Source organism: Cladophialophora psammophila (assembly GCF_000585535.1).
Source record: "Cladophialophora psammophila CBS 110553 chromosome Unknown aczJe-supercont1.13, whole genome shotgun sequence".
Taxonomy (NCBI): Eukaryota; Fungi; Ascomycota; class Eurotiomycetes; order Chaetothyriales; family Herpotrichiellaceae; genus Cladophialophora; species Cladophialophora psammophila.
The window spans coordinates 75,900-92,273 of NW_006912934.1; the positions used below are offsets into that span (position 1 = coordinate 75,900).

General features: G+C 53.6%; 4 protein-coding genes across 4 annotated transcripts; 1 reads left to right on the plus strand and 3 right to left on the minus strand.

Moving 5' to 3' along the window:
• Positions 1–2,049: 2,049 nt before the first annotated feature.
• On the minus strand, positions 2,050–5,043 carry A1O5_08135 (alpha-glucosidase; the record flags this gene model as incomplete). Its single annotated transcript, XM_007748719.1, has 1 exon — positions 2,050–5,043. One exon carries the CDS (start codon positions 5,041–5,043, stop codon positions 2,050–2,052), a length of 2,994 nt encoding a protein of 997 aa, XP_007746909.1.
• A 1,388-nt stretch (positions 5,044–6,431) lies between these two features.
• Positions 6,432–9,976, minus strand: A1O5_08136 (CAMK/CAMKL/KIN4 protein kinase; the record flags this gene model as incomplete). The annotated part of the gene is made up of 4 exons (XM_007748720.1): positions 6,432–7,984; positions 8,034–8,328; positions 8,382–9,782; positions 9,857–9,976. The coding sequence occupies 4 exons, from the start codon at positions 9,974–9,976 to the stop codon at positions 6,432–6,434; spliced, it is 3,369 nt and encodes a 1,122-aa protein (XP_007746910.1).
• A 2,453-nt stretch (positions 9,977–12,429) lies between these two features.
• Positions 12,430–14,039, minus strand: A1O5_08137 (uncharacterized protein; the record flags this gene model as incomplete). Its single annotated transcript, XM_007748721.1, has 2 exons — positions 12,430–13,340; positions 13,397–14,039. The coding sequence occupies 2 exons, from the start codon at positions 14,037–14,039 to the stop codon at positions 12,430–12,432; spliced, it is 1,554 nt and encodes a 517-aa protein (XP_007746911.1).
• Positions 14,040–14,904: 865 nt separating this feature from the next.
• On the plus strand, positions 14,905–16,355 carry A1O5_08138 (acyl-CoA dehydrogenase; the record flags this gene model as incomplete). The annotated part of the gene is made up of 3 exons (XM_007748722.1): positions 14,905–15,008; positions 15,059–15,578; positions 15,648–16,355. The coding sequence occupies 3 exons, from the start codon at positions 14,905–14,907 to the stop codon at positions 16,353–16,355; spliced, it is 1,332 nt and encodes a 443-aa protein (XP_007746912.1).
• Positions 16,356–16,374: the final 19 nt, after the last annotated feature.

Below are 16,374 nucleotides of genomic sequence, written 5' to 3' on the forward strand. Positions count from 1 at the left end.
ACTGCCTGGGGGGCTTCAAACCCCGGTTGTCAGGACAAGATGGTTGCCTCGTGTCCAGTCGCACATGCGTCAAATATGCACATTGGTTTCATCAGCATTAGCGGACAGCGCCACCTTGTACTGGCATCTCTGCCATGGAGAACGACGAACGTTAGGCTCAATCGACTGACAACAGAAGGCATTTTTTTCCGAGGGATGCTGGGTGCCGGCAAACAGCTATTGGCTCTCCCTCCACTGAACGCTTAGCCTGGCAGTCGGCCTTGACGCCCGGTTTCAGTGGCTTGTGCTGGATTCCTGGTCGCAGAAAGGTCGACCCCAGGCGCCCACGATCATGTGTGAGGCTACGAAATGCCAATCTGCGCAGACAGACACCGTGGACGACACCCAGAAAGCCGTTCTGGGCACGCAGAAGACGGCCATTGACACTATGGGCACCGTTATTGACAGCCACAGGGCTATTGTCGGACCCGAAACTCTCTTATTGCAACTGAGAGGATCATATTTGACATGTAGAAGACTTGGGAGAGACATCAGAGCCGGCGCGTTAAATCTACGTAGATCAAATGTCCAAATCACCGAGGTAACCTCTGAAGCTCGCACGTTGGTAAATAGGTTGACCGACGAGATGTTGTAAGTGCGAGACGTGACCGAAAGGATCGCAGCAGCTTCACGGGGCCTGCTTGCAAAGACTCAGGGCATCCCACCTGAACTCCTATAAGCCTTTACCAAGGAAGTCCCGCGGATACTATCAAAGAATATCTGTCGGCGCCTCAAAAAGATGCTGAAAGTTCAAGTTAGCCAGAACGGGAGCAGCTCAGCAAAAGTACCCGTGGCATCCACCCAGGTGACCACGGCGCAGCCAGACCTCAAACGGGGTGGACGTTGAGATTCCTTATGGTCGGCCACGACCGGGCCTCACTGAGCAGCTTCCAGATCATCCCGCGGATCACTGGACCTGGAAGTCATCTCTTTCAACTAGAAGGGATCTGATTCCAAACACGTCCTGGGGAACTTAACGATTAGGACCATGGTCACCTCGTACTGCCGGAAGAAAAGTGATGGTTCTGGCTCAGATGAGCAAAAGGAGCATCGGACTGCAGTCGCCTTTCCACTTGCGACTTGGCTCTTGTCCAAAGGCGCTATCCTGAAATACAACACCTGAATCCGCCTCGGAGCCAGTGCCCAGCAAAGCCCAATACGCAGCTTGAAGACAGTCCATGTTATTCCAGACGGATCCGAAATCATTGGTGTTTGCCCTGGGCGTGGTTTAGAGACTATACGGACCTCATTCGACACAGGTCAGGCCTCGCCTTTTGACGAAATACACCACCAAAAGGACCCTACGCTGGAGCTCAATTCACCGCCGTCAGACCTCATTTAGAAATCATCCGAAGTTCGAAGGGTCTCCTCCGCTCTGGAAACGACGGGATCTATCTCGACATCTGTCTTGCTTCCCTGGAGCCCCGTGCGTGTCGAGACCAGCAGCGTTCCGGCGTGGACGGCAGAGAATGTCCTATCCTAGCATTTAGGGAAGGGTTGGAAGGAGGACATTAGAGAGTCGAGACTATGGTGCGTGCGAGATTTTGGGCTTCAAGGACAAACTATGCACAACGGAACGCGAACAGAGCAGGGGCACGGGGCAGCAGCGGCAGCAGCGGCAGCAGCAGGAGGAGGAGGAGGAGGAGGAGGAGGAGGAGGAGGAAGGGGCGATGGACGTGGAACAACTTAGATACCGAGGTATATATATTACAACATACCCCAGATATATACTATTTTAACGAGTATTCTTAAATAATTATGTATTTTCTTGACTTGTAGAGTATGGTCATCATTTTACAATCTTTCTTAGGTTTAGTAACCACAGCCTTGTCCTTCCTTCCCTCCCCCCGGGGTTCCCTCGGTTCGCCTCCGAATCTTTCAACTTTTTGAACCTTTTGAATCCCAGTCTGACTGACACTGTGACACTGTTCCGTTTTCTCCAGCAATTCATTCATTCATTCATGCATTCCTCCGTGACTATATGGCTCGCCAAGTAGGTAGGTAATCAAATCACACCGTCAGCGTCCAGTTTCCACCCCAGGCTTTTCCTCCCAGCGCATTGTCCAGGCCAGTGACGCTTAAGACCTTGCTGGCGGCATTGTACGTCGCGTTTGCGACGGCGCGGCCGTTGATGGTGACGGCGGCTCCCGAGGAAGGCGGGCTCTGCACGCCCAAGAAGGTGACGTTGGCCAAGGCGAGGTCGAGGCTGGTGTAGGATCCCGAGACACTCACTTTGAGGCTCAGTGTTCCGTTTTGCGACGTCGAGCTCGACAAGCTGACCATCTTCGTCGCCTTCGGGACTAGGCTTTCGCCGTCGTCCAGGTATAGAGATCCGCTTGCGGTGCCGTCCACGCCCGTGGCGACGATGATGCTCCAGGACGTGTTTCGGGCGTCGCGCGTCGTCATGGCCATCTGCTGCGTCGCCAGGATGCTGCTGCCTCGGATGAACACGGGGATGTGACCCAGGGGTGCGTCGATGGTTGTGTTCTTTCTGCTGGGCACCGCGACGGGCGACTTGTTGTACCAGTCGTAGTAGGTGTCGGTGCCTTCGACGAGGCCTGGGAACACGCCATCTACGGTAATCGCGCCTTGGGTCAGGACCGGGGTGACGAGGATAGACGGGCCCAGGAAGAACTGCCTATCTGCGTTCGCGAGGCTGGGATCATTGGGGAACTCCCACGCAAGGGCACGCATGACTGTATCTCCCTGTGTATGCGCATAGTAAAACAACGTGTACAAGTACGGCAATAATTGGAATCGCACGTCCATGGCAATCTTGGTGGCGTCGATGACGCTGCCCCAAACATACGCCTCTTGGGAGTTCGCAGAGAGGACATTGTGATTGCGATAGAAGGGGAAGAAGGCGGAAAGTTGCATCCAGCGGTTACAGAGTTCTTCATCCGAATTGCCGTTAAACCCGCAGGTATCGACACCAAACATCGGGATGCCAAACAGGCTGAACGAGAGAGCTTGGGGGATCGAAAAGTACATGTAGTAAAATTTCGAAGCATTATCACCGCCCCAATGGCCCGCCACGGTGCCAGAGCCCGGAAATGTGGACCGGCCGATTACAAAGGGTCGCTTGTTGGGGATCGCGGCCAGGAGGGCGGCGTAGGTTGCTTGGAGGATTTGGTGGCCAAAAAGATTGTGGACGTCATATTCTTGGATGCCGTTGTGGTGCGTGGCGTTTGGAGAGACGGCATGCACCGCCAGATCATGGTTTCCTTGGACGTGGTTGATCACGTACGGTGGGTAGTTGATATTGCGTTGCCCTGCCGTTGGAGTCGAGCGCAGGTAGCTTGTCGTCGATGAAGATGATGTTGCTGAGCTTGTCGCTGTGGCTGTCGTTGTTGGAGTAGCTTGAGCCTGAGACGCCGAAGAAGCTGAGGCGGCTTCGGTGGCATTGATCAAATTGAAGCCTTCTGGGTAATCATAGATAACATTGCCGGGCTCGCCGGGGAGTTTGAACGGTGGGTGTACTGGGTTTAGAGTAAGATTGCCAGTGCCACAGCTTCCCACACAAAACGATGACACTTCGCTCATGTCAATCCAAGCGCCGTCGACGGGAAGTTTTTGGTGCCAAGTGACCATCTGATTCTTCCACCATGCTTTCGCGGATGCTTGGAACCAGTCCGGAAAGACGGTATAACCAGGCCAGACCTCGCCAATATACAGGGATCCATCTGGGTTGAGGAGGAATGAATTAGTGGCATTGCCGTCGTTGAACGGCTGGTATGCGTCACTTGCATTTGTTGGATCGGGAACATAGATGGCAGAGTCAATGATGGGGACATAATGCTGGCCTCTGCTGTGAAGACGTTGGAGGAAGGCTTTTCCGTCAGAGTAGTTGAAGCGGACTGGGTCGTTATCGAAATCTCTGTATTGAAACATGTAGTCGATATCGTTCCAGATTGTTTCAAGCGGAATACCAAAGCGTGCATAGTTGTCGACGACGTCTTCTGTGACAGACCAATTTTGATAACCCCATCTGCACTGGTGGAAGCCAAACCCCCAATAGTTTTGCAGCATCGGCATGCCTATGACGTTCAGATATTGATGTGTCACGTCCCGTTGTGTCGGTCCCGAGAAGAAGTACAAGTCGATGCTGCCGCCCAAAGTTCTCCAGGTCACATTGTTGGCTCCCAGGAGGACTTCCATTCCGTGGGCATTGCGGAAGTACACACCATGGGTGGAGGAGGTGTAATTGCTCGTAGCTTCAGTCGTGTCGAGCTGTTCCATTACTAGAGTTGTACTGTTGTCGCTGCCGACCTCGAAGTACTTGGTTTGGAGGTAGAACGGATGGCTCCCGTATAAGTTTGAGTCGATTGGGTCACCAACGTCGGCAGCGTAAATTGTTCGAGTGAGGTTATTTCCCAGCCTCAAACCATGAATAACCTCCCCCAAACCGTAAAGATTATAGTTCTCTTGCTGGTGTGTGACAAGCTCGATGAATTGGTTCTCGAAGACTAGTTTTGTCCCTGTCGTCGAAAACAAGACATCTCCAGTACTATTGCGAGTTACGTTAAATCCAAATCCCGTGTCGGGAGTGTTGGCCCAGGAAAATGTCAAATCGCTTGTGGTCATTGAGCCAGTACCCTGGCTGCCAGCAGGGACATAATCGGTCGACAGAAGATACCAGCTCTGGTTCTGTGAAGTAATGTGGGAGGGCCGAATGTTGACGTGGAGCCGGGACGAAGTCTGATACTCGACCTTCAGGTCCAAATCATGGACGTCGGTCCCATAGACATTGCAGGCAGCTCCGGCCAGGGTTAAATGAGCGGCCAGTCCAATTGAAGACGTGCTCACTTTTGAGGCGGTATAGCCCGGACATTTCACTTGGGCATTGGGCGCAGTAGGGTCAGCGACGTTGGGGAGAAGGGTGACGCCGTCGTCAGCACTTGCTGGGACAGTGAACTGCGCGGCAACGCTGCTCGCGGTGGACGACTGGGCTATCGCAAGGCAAGGAGCAAGAAGGAGGAGAGAAAACACAGATGGAGACCTCATCTTGCAGTCTCCCTCGACAAGCAGCGAGTGCTGAAGAAACGACCCGACACTGTGAAGACAAAAGTGAGGGTGGCCTCGAGCATGTCCAAAGGATGGGGAGGAGCAGAGGGTCTTATCAAGCGAAGCAAGGTTGACTGCGTTGGGGTCGGTGGGAACTCACTGAGAGGGAACCAGCAGATGGACTGCGGTGACTGCGCATAGGACGATGACCAGAGAGATGATGCATTTGAGAACGCTCGTCAGTGGCGCACTCATCATCGGCGCCCTCGTCACGGGCCAGGAGCCTTGTATTTTCGCCATGTAACCTCTTGCCTCTGTAGAGGCGAGCAACCAGTTGGAAATTTCCCCGCGGGGACAATCAGGCCCTGTTTCTGGAAGCTCTATGCCAGTTGCATGTGTGTAGACAAACCATCTCTTCTCAGGCGGGTACCGTTTCCAGGGCTCCAGGCGGGCAGGTGGCAGGGTGACGTTGAAGGTCGACTGTGGACTTGCATATTGCGGGGAGGAAGTGAGCGTCTAGTGAGGAAAAGGGCAAGGGTGAAGCACACAACAGCAACAAGGTCACAGTAGGTGGCTGCCAAGAAGATGGAGCTCGCCAGGAACAAGCTCTGGTGGCTCTTGTGGCTCCTCCATCACGAACCCCACAAAGCTTGGCCCAACTTGAACAAGCTTGGACTTGCGGATGTGAGATGACGAGATTCCATGGGCGCAGAAGACGGTGATATGGCAAAAGAGGATACAGTCCGGCCCAAATACACCGAGCAATATGCCGAAGCAACCTCTTTCTTAGGTTCTGCATTTGTGATTTGCGATCTGTGCTTGGGCTTGTTTGGCTTGTGCATCCTTCCTTCTAAAAAACACATTCATACAATGCTACGTAGGGGGGTATCCATCTTTCCGATCCCACGAGTTTCTTCAACAATCCATGCCAGCAAAGAAGCAAAAGCCGCCAAATGTCAAGACCAAGCGGGCCCTTGAGAGCTCCAGTGCAGGTCTCAACAGTCAGACCCTCTTGAATCCCCGTCTCTTCCCCAGCGAAAAACGAACGCCGCCAGCTAACGACATGAATCTGACTTCTTTGTACTGACACATAGAATGACCTTCCAATTCCAATGCCATTCGTGCTCTCGCCCCGATCTTCAACCGCCACCCTCGCCCTGGTGGGTGGAAGGGAAGACAAAATGGTGGTTGTTGAATGCAAAGGTCTCCGCCAAATGCGCTCCCAGCTTGGGCCAGGGGGGCGGGGACAAAGTTGTCCGCCAATGATTAATTGATTACAAGAAAAGTCGATATCCACCCTTTGACCCAATCCACCAAGTTCTCGGCCAAATCTTCTTACCCTCTTCTGTAGAAAGGTAAAACGACATGTCTAGGCGCAGCTGGTTCATTCATCGATAATCGCCGCCGTCCGTCGGAGCTCGACGTCGACGGAAGAAATCTTGGACCTTTTTGACGGCCCCGGACCTTCCGCTGTGATGGGTCGGCCCTAGCTCTTGGTCGTACGCTTCAGTAAACTTGCGGTTGTTCTTGACCAGCACTCCCCGACCTTGGCGCCCTTGTTGCATTGATGGTCGACCACCCGGTTGCGTACCTTCGGTATATGTCATCATTTGTCCCATTGCCTCACTCTGTTGACGTTGGTGCGTGCTCTGTTCCTGCGGAGCGTAAACAGCAGTCCCACCATACACATCATTCGTGGCATGTGTTGTGGCGGCTCGTGGTGCCTGATATTGGGACTGGGGTGGCCGGGAGAAGTTGTTGTACTTCGCCGCCCTCGACCCTTCATACTGTCCATCTGTGCTGGGAATGTGTTGGTTGATTTGTTCCTGGCTGGTTGCTGGTCGGCTCGAAGCTGGTGGAACAAAACGCTCAGCTTGCGGGGTGCCCGGTTTGGATGGATATTCGTCCTTTGCGGCCCCCATCAGACCTTTGAACGACATCGAATTAGGAATAAGTGAAAATCGTCGTACCGGCTTCTCTATTGCCTGGTTCTCCATGTCCGTGCTCCTCTTCTTGCCCAATCCAAAAGAAAAAGATCGCTTCGAATCTGTCGACATACGAGGTTGCGCATCAGAGGGAATCTCTTTCATGCTCGTGGGCGGGTACTTCCGTCCGTTCTTTTGCCGCTCCACATCTTTCTTCACCACCGAATTGGATCTGCCAAAGAGTCGCTCTCCGAGCCCACTCAGTGTGCTCGATCGTCGGTGATGAGTGGTCTTCTGTGGTTGATGCGAACTAGGCGGTGGCATTGGCGTCGTCATCGGTTGTCCAATAGAGTTTTGGGCACCAGACTGTGGCAGAGGACCAGAAATGTTGTAACCTCGACTGCTCTTGGTTGGTTGCGTAACCCGACCCTGGACGTTTGTTGTCGCGACCGTCGGAGCCACCGGCTGACCATACGATCCGCGCGAGGGAAGACGGAGGTCGGATCTGGTGTTAACTGGGCCGTTCGCAGAGGCCATTGATCCTTGAGTGCTGGGTCTAGTCACATATTGGCTTGTCGGTGCCGGAGCTGTGCCAAAAGCGCTGGTTGAGTCCGATACTGATCTTGGAATTTCCCGAACCGGACGCACAGGTGGCATCTTCCGCTGCGAAGCGGTCGGCACTCGTTCTCGCGCAGTGCCGACGGGCGGATCTTGAGGTAGCGGTTTCGACAACGAAATTAACTGCGTGGGAGCAACAGCTTGACTTGTTTCGAAAGTGCGACTGACCGCTGGCTCTGTTGTAGCCGGACCTTGCCCACGAACCGTATGAGTCTGGGGAGCGACATATTCCGGTTGAAGTGTATGTCGGGTTCGCCGTGAACCGGTCGAATCTTCATCGCCTTCGTGCAACTGCCCTTCTGGGGAGCGTGCAAGAGCGCCAGGAGAAGCACGACTAGGTTTCACAGGTACTTCGCGTACGGATGCGCTTCTATTAACAGCGGGTCGTTCCTCGTCTTCTATCACGTGTCAGTAATGTCCTGTTGTCTTTTGCAGCGGATAACCTACCAGCTCGGACGGTACCATGCGGAATATCGCTGACATTAGTGGTACTGCTGGTCATATCGGACACGACATGCTGATAATCACTGAGCCAGCTGTGTCGAGCGACCTCAAACAAATCGGCCCGCTTTCGAGGATCTGGAACTAGAATCCGGCGAAGAAGATCTCGCGCATGCGGGGTGACATATTCCGGGAACGTCAATGGCGTGGTAGTGATGTACTTGTAGAGGAGATTGATATTGTCGCCTTCAGGATTTGCAGGGTCGTCATCGAATGGCAGATATCCGGCCAGCATGGCGTACTTCTCGGCCGTTAGCATCACAGAAAGAGGGATCTCACAGCACAAACACTCACCAGGATAACCCCGCAACTCCAGACATCAACCTTCCTGCCCGTGTAGAGGGAGTCACTAACTACTAATTCAGGGGCTGCGTAGCAAGGACTACCACAGCTGGTCTGCATCAAGTCGCCTCTTCTCATCCCGCGTGCATCAAGTCGATCGAGTTTGAACTTCCTGATAAACTCTTTGTTGCCGAGGTTGTACACAATCTCATCGGACAGCTCGTCTTTTGGATCGAATGTGTTGGCGAATCCAAAATCTGTGATGATAATGTTGCGATTCTGGTCGAGAAGGAGGTTTTCCAACTTGAGGTCGCGGTGGACGATGCCTTTCTTGTGAAGGTAGCCAACTCCAGAAACAAGCTGAGCGAACAGTCTCCTGGCTGCCGGGTCTTTGAGATATCGGTGATTCAAGATGTAGTCGAAAAGCTCGCCGCCGGAGGCATATTCCAAAATGATACCAATATGTCGATCTGTCTCGACCATTTCGTGGAGTCGGACAATGTTGGGATGCGCCAGATCCCGCAAGATGGAAATCTCGCGATAGATTTTGGGCAGGCGTGTCGGGTTAGAGGCCACCGTCTCTCTTCTAATGAGCTTGATGGCCACTTGAGTGCTACCATCTTTTTTCCAGCCCAGTTTCACCTTGCCAAATTCGCCTTCACCAAGCGTCTGTCCAAGCACGTAGTCCCCGAACTGGACGTCCTTTCGACGAGATGACTTGGAGTAATCTTGGCGACGAGCCGGTCCCGGAGGGGGAAGAAGATCATCGTCAACTTCGGGGACATTTCGCGCATCTGGGCTCATTGGTTGAGCTTCCGCCATTCTTTCTTGCGCTCTTTCGATATCTTCCTGGGGATCAGACACGACCACTCTGTTGATGACATCGCTGTACTCGCGCGCGAGCGTCGCGGCATTGTTAGATGAGTGCATGGCGGCTTCAGACCGGCTCTGGCTGGGCACGGTGTGTGCACCTCGTTCTCGTGTACTCGCGGCACGGTGTGGACCGTCGGGGCTGGCAGGGCCTTTTCTTCGGCTACGTGCAGCAGACGCAGCGGCTGTTGATGTATCATCCCGCGACCTGTCTCGTTTTTCTTCATTGTAATCTCCGACACGATTTTGAATCCGACCAGTCTGCGAATCCGGCGCATTTTGTCTCGCCTGTCGTGTTGCAGCCACTCTTGCTTCCAACGGGGCGGTTGAGGGAGCTACAGGGGCGTGCGGGGAGCCCTGCTGCTGAGAAGAAGTCCTCGGAGGAGGGATCGGCGCGCCGTCATATTGGTCATGGGCCGCAGATTGATTGCGAATATGATAAGGTAACGATGTGGTGGGGTTGTCATACGAGGTAGCGGTAACAGGAGTGTGATCTTCATGAGAGGTGTAGTTCAGACCGTCGTCTTCTTGTGAGGGATAATACTGGTGAGTGTGACATTTAGCATGAACCCCCGAGGACGACCGTCAAGAATGAATTAGGGGCGCAGTGGACTTACAGGCTGATTCATATAATAACCCTCTGGGTCTGCGCCATGTTGATGTTCGTAGTGAAGACTCTCAGGCTGCGAGTATGCGGCAGTGCCTGACATGTGTTGCCGGTATTGTCCTGTAGCCATGTCCATCGACATCCTTCAACCACCCAGAGTTGTGGCCTCAACCACGGACTCACACCCTGAAAAACCACAATCAGGACACGTCAAAGGTCAAGTTTGATGGACTGTTGTCTGAGGGACGCAGGAACGTGCTGAAGCGGAGGGTCGTACACTAAATTGAACGCGGAGGTTAGTGCGGTTCACTGAGCTGAAGATACTGCCTTGCTCACCGAAACACCGTTCCAACTCATTCAGAGGCGCGGATGTGGAGATATTAACAAGACAGCGCGATTTGAAGAGCGTCGAGGGAACGAATTGTTTCTGTGATGAGCGATTCACTGTTGGCACCAGTGAAGTAGGGAGCTAGCGTCGAGTGTTTCCAAGGGACAACAAACTCGGGGGCGAAGGGTCGAGGACGGACGCCGAGCCTGCGACGTCTGCAGCAACAAGATGAACGAAGGCCTGTCGAACGAGCGTCAACAGACACGGAACGAAGTGAGGCACGGGACAAGAAGGACCGCAGTCATTATCGCAGGCAAGATACTCCGTCGGAATCGGGGGGAGTGAGGTGAGGTGAGGTGAAGGCGAATTCAAGTTAGGCGCTCGAGAAGGGTTGTGGTGACTGGCCAGCAGATATGAGATTTGGCGGTGAGGCAGACAAGGAGAGAGTCGTAGGTGTGTTTTTTTTTGTTTTGTTTCTTCTAGGGACCGAATCAAAAGCACGGTGGTGTTGTTAGGTAGGAGGACTGCGGTGCGGCAGAGCAGATTGTGAGTTGTTGTGGTTTGACCGGTGAGAAGGCGAACAACGCAGCAATCGAGTGCCAGCGGCACACCTCGCTTGTCCAGCAAATCCCCAAAAGGGTGGCCGGAAAATTGGCAACGCTAGCCAGCAAGCGATTTCTTGTGAAATCACAGCACAACCTGGCTGCTAGGCCTGTTTACTTGCACCGAAAACCCCGTACTCTATGGTGGTATCTACTAAGATGCTCCTCTTCTGCCGACCCGTTCATGCACCCTCGTATATCGAGGTAATTTTAGATCCTATACGGAGAGCGGAGTGCAGTTATAGTGGTGATGACTTATGCCCTCCGAGAATCCACCCACATGAAGCATGAACCACTTGGACCAAGCTCATGTCGGTGAAGCCATACCCAGTACCTCGTCGAGAATCTCATGCATCTCAGTGCCAGTGCCTGTACCTGCGCCTGCTCGCCTGCTCGTGAATGTGACTCTGGCCGTGCTCCCTTGCAATTAAACTCAGGCAACTCGGGCAAAGAATTTGATACGGGAAGCCTTTCTGTGTCAATTGACTTGACATTGACGCCGAGAATAGGGGTGGTGCCGCAAGCCAGATCCACTCAATCTCAGGTCAATGCGAACGCGACTCACGATCGCATCAACGCTGAACGGCATCAGGACTTGACGACGCCCGCTTTATTTATGACTTGTGAGATGATGAATATTTGGCCTAGAAGGCTAGAAGGGGATGGATATTCAGGCACCATATTATTGCAGATATGGGTGAGATGATGGTGTTGGGAAAGGAGCACCTTGATTTCCCCTAGCGAAATTCAAGCCCATCAGCGCGTGCACCTGCAGACGCGAGTCCCTCTTGACGCGCAGCCGCAACGGACAGGCACAATGCAGTGACCATGTGCCCACCAGCGGGACTCGTGATTTGCCTGGGGAGGCACCGCGCCACTCTGAGTGGCTCAGCCAACCACGCGTTGGTGACTGGGGACCTTTAGTGGGTTTTGGTGACAGCGGCCAGAACAACTCCCTTCTGGGGCCGCATTTTTGGGCCAATGCAGTTGCGCCACACCTACAACCCCCCAGTTGCCCCCCCCCCATACTTACAAGTAGGTAGTTTCCCGGACGGGTTCCCCTTGGATGCCCCTCCTGATTACTAGCCATGAGCCTCGAGATCGACGCATGTGAACATTTGCATCCTGTAGTGCCTTTGCTACTTTGCATATGTAATGCAAGTCTAGCTCGTGCAGCAAAGATAATTCCGACGTGGGTGAGAGGGCGACTTTAAAGGATCAACGCCGGCCAGCCAGCGTCGACGACTGTCTTCCACTCCATGTCAATGCTCAAGGCCTGGGTGAACTTTAGCGGCACCAGCGTCAACCCAAAGTGACGAAATGGCGGTCAACTCAAAACCGAAGCCGAGTCGAGTCGAGTCAAAGGACGCCGTTGTCTCCGTTTCAGCCACTTGCGTCCGGCAGATGTCGTGCATGCAATCTACCATCCATGTTCAATCCAGCCCCGAAAGAATTAGAAAAACCAACGTTAGGTTGCAGAACGCGACCGCGCACATACTTGCCATGATCTCATTTGCCTGTAAGTTGAGCATGGGCCTGTTTCATCCAGCTTGAAACACCCTCGGAGTGGTGTTCGAGAACGTCAAGAATTGCCCCAGCCCATTTGCCATCAATCTTCTCATGAAACATTGAATACAAGTATCGCCCCAGCTTTCATCTCTTCTCTCGCACGTTCTGTCCCTGCAGCGTTGACCCTAACGGTTCACCGACTCCCGAAGGATATGATGGCGGCGCATTGGCCGCATTGCCGTAACTTCCCACCCCATAACCTCCCTGGCCCGCGCCCGAATAGGGGGAGGAATAATGACCGTTCTGCTTTTCGTCGGGCATATATGCTTCGGCGGGCACAACACCGCCATCACCTGAGCCAACCACGAGTTGCTGCCCATTTGGCATCCGACCGACCACCATGCCCTTCGCCACCGACTTGATGACTGCTCGACGGGACACTCCCATCGCGTCGATATAAACAAGGCCCACATTCTTGACACCACCCGCCAGGCCTTGCGCGACCAGGCCGGCCTCCTTGCCGTACTTGTGGCTCACGACATTGGTCGCGGCCGCGGAGCTGGAAGCTAATAGGTTGCGACCTGCCTGATCGATGCCATCAGCGATGGTAGAGAAAGCAATCATGGATTTGTTGAGAATGCCAGGTTTGTAGTCCTTCCCCATTTCTTTTTTGCTCTTCTCCCCCTTTCGCGTGAGCGATGCGCCAAAATTCTGCGCATATCTGCCCAACTGACCCACCGTCTTCGCACTGAGACCGACAGCGCCCTGCGTGAAGGTGTGGATCTGTCGAATGCGCGCGTGAGTGGCGGGAGAGAATGTCATAGGCTTGGGATTAGGCTGGGTGTTCTTCTGGAATGAATCTGCCCCCGATGACAGCCTATTGGCCAAGTACGTAGAACTCGTCACAATGAGCCTCGAGGCTGTTGCAGAGGTCTGCACCACTCTTGATTTCGCATAGGCAGGATGTTTCGATATGGCAAGATAATCTTCAGAAACGTTATCGACTCGGATCTGGTTACCCTGCCCTTCGACAGGTAGCTGTATCTGGACAGGGGCTGGAGTGAACTTGTCAGTATCGGCTGAAAGCGAGAGAAGGAGGCCCAGAACGTACTCTTCGATCCAGGCCGCACTGATGCTTCCTCCACCACAGTGTAATTGTCTTGCAGCTCGCCAATTACGCTTCCATTCTCTTCGTCGACAAGCACAATTTGGCCATGTTGTTGAGAGTGATCTTTTTCAGGCTTCGGCGTTCCGATGTAGCCCTCTCCAGGTCGATAATTGCTAGGGTCGTAACGCTCAAAGCCCGGAGGTGTGCTTTTCACTCGCTCGAGGAACGCTGTACACTGAGCGAGAATGGTCTCAAACGTATCTATCTCGTCTTGGGTCACCTTTCCCGGCCCGCTGCCTATAGAAGGGAATTGGAGCCGGATGAATGCGCCGGCATCGGGTCCCAGGTCCCAGCGCGGAATCAGGTAACTGCTGGGAGGTTTGTGATAGATCTGAGTGGTCGCAGGCAGAGGCAGATCTAGCTCTGGAGGTAGGTGGAGGTGGAGGTAGAAGTCTTCTTCAGGCACCGCGCTGGTCGGTTCTGTGGTTGACAAGTCGGCGAATGGAGATGCAGTGGGCACCATCAATAGTGACAAAGTCTGAGGGCCTGATGTTGTGATCAGATGTTCCTCTCCATTCTGGACGGCAAATGCAGAGATGTTGTTGACACTATAGAGCACCTGCGGCTCAGAGTGACCAGCAGACATGATGACCAATGCAAAGTAAGTTCCGATAGTGCTGGAGGGTTAGAGAATAGGGAGGGGTAACAATTGTTTGTTTGTTTTTTTCCACACAGAGAGGGAACGCTGGAAGATGAAATAAAGAAACAAACCTTAGGGTCGCAATCTTGGGCGGCTATCGCAGATTCTTAATATATCCATGACTTGGACTTGAATGCTGGGCATCATGGTTTGTCGCCAGTTGAATGGATGACAGCGTCAAAAGTGGGCGGCAAAGGGTCGCAACTTGCAGCTGGTTGAGTGAATCCTGCAGCGAGCAACGTCAGAGTCTGCTGCGCCACGGCAGTCCTCAAGCCACAGAGTGCATCAGCCACAGACGCCTCGAGTAGCTGGACGTTCTCGACTTTTGTCGACTATTTGCTGCGAGGAGGCTGAGGGGGATGCAGATCATAACTAGTGAGACCAGTTGGGCTGAGTCGAGGTCAGAACATGCTACTCCGTACTCGTAATGTACCAGATCTTTGGGCACCGCAGAGCTCGCACATGCTTTTCTTGAACCACCTATAAACAGCAAAATCAGCACAAATAGCGGGGACCTCCAGAAGAGCATTCGCGTATTAAATGGCACTGGGGGTCAGTAAATAGGATCCGAGAAGTCGCCGATCCTTTGATATCCGCCTCTGGCCCGGCCTGTCCGGCGAACTGATGGTGAGCCGAGCACCGAGGAATCGCTTCAAAACCCAACTGCGCAGGACAGCAACGCATTGTTTTGCATTTTTGTTGACCGAGACTTTCCCTTTGGAGTCCTCGAGAGCTCTACTTGGACATACATATCAGTCCCGGTCCTGAGCCTGACTTTCTAGCTCATTCTCACCTTCTCCCAGCAGACAACATGGCGACCCTACCGAGAACGCTACGACCCCTCGCCAAAGCCACCTCATACATAGCTCCTCTTACTGCGGCGTCGAGGTCGCTTCCTCGACGGAAATTCCTACCGTATGCCCCTTCCTCTCTATTTGACCGGCCTCCTGCTAAATTGACATTAGCAAGCGAACCTTCGCTACTACCTCGAGACGGCGCTATGCAGACGATGACGTCGACACCAGTTCCCTAGCTCCGACACCCATCACTCACTTCTCGGAGACCGAGAGAATGCTTGCAGAGTCTGTCTCCAGATGGGCCAGTGAAGAGGTCGCACCTAAGGTGCGAGATATGGACGAGAAAGAAGCGATGGACCCAGCCGTCGTCGAACAGATGTTCGAGCAAGGCCTCATGGCCTTCGAGATCCCCGAAGAGTATGGGGGGGCTGGGATGAATTTCACGTCTGCAATCGTGGGGATTGAGGAGATCGCCAGGGTAGACCCTTCCGTCTCAGTCTTGTGCGATGTGCACAATACATTGGTGGTGACCGCCATCCTCAAGTACGGTAGCGAAGCATTCAAGAAGGAGTGGCTTCCGAAGCTGGCCACCAACACTGTCGGCTCATTCTGCTTGTCTGAACCTGCATCAGGCTCCGACGCCTTTGCATTAAAGACCAAGGCAGAGAAGACATCAAGCGGCTACAAGGTATGTGCACCCATCCGTACCGACGGTCGTGGTGATGTTTCCATCCGCGGGTTCGCTCACAAGGACTAGATCAATGGCTCCAAGATGTGGATCACGAACTCAATGGAAGCCGACTTCTTCCTTGTTTTCGCCAATCTTAATCCCGAAGCGGGTTATAAGGGCATTTCGGCATTCGTCGTCACCAAGGACATGAAAGGCTTTAGCATAGCCAAGAAGGAAAAGAAGCTCGGCATCCGGGCTTCAAGCACCTGCGTCATCAACTTTGACGATGTCGAAATCCCCAAAGAGAATCTCCTCGGCCAAGAAGGTCAGGGCTACAAGTATGCAATCGGTCTGCTGAACGAAGGACGGATAGGCATCGGCGCTCAGATGACGGGATTGGCTCTTGGGGCGTGGGAAAATGCCGCCAAATACGTTTGGAACGATCGGAAGCAGTTCGGAAAGCTAGTCGGTGAGTTCCAGGGCATGCAACATCAACTTGCCCAAGCCTACACGGAGATCTGTGCGGCCCGCGCCCTGGTCTACAACGCAGCCCGGAAGAAGGAGGCGGGCGAGGATTTCGTTACCGATGCCGCTATGGCGAAGCTGTATGCCAGCCAGGTCGCAGGGAGAGTCAGCGGATTGGCAGTTGAATGGATGGGCGGCATGGGTTTCGTGCGCGAGGGCATCGCTGAGAAGATGTTCAGGGATAGCAAGATTGGGGCCATCTACGAGGGCACGAGCAACATCCAGCTCACCACGATAGCCAAGGCCCTGCAAAAGAAGTACACATCATAGCGGGGATTTTTCACCTTCG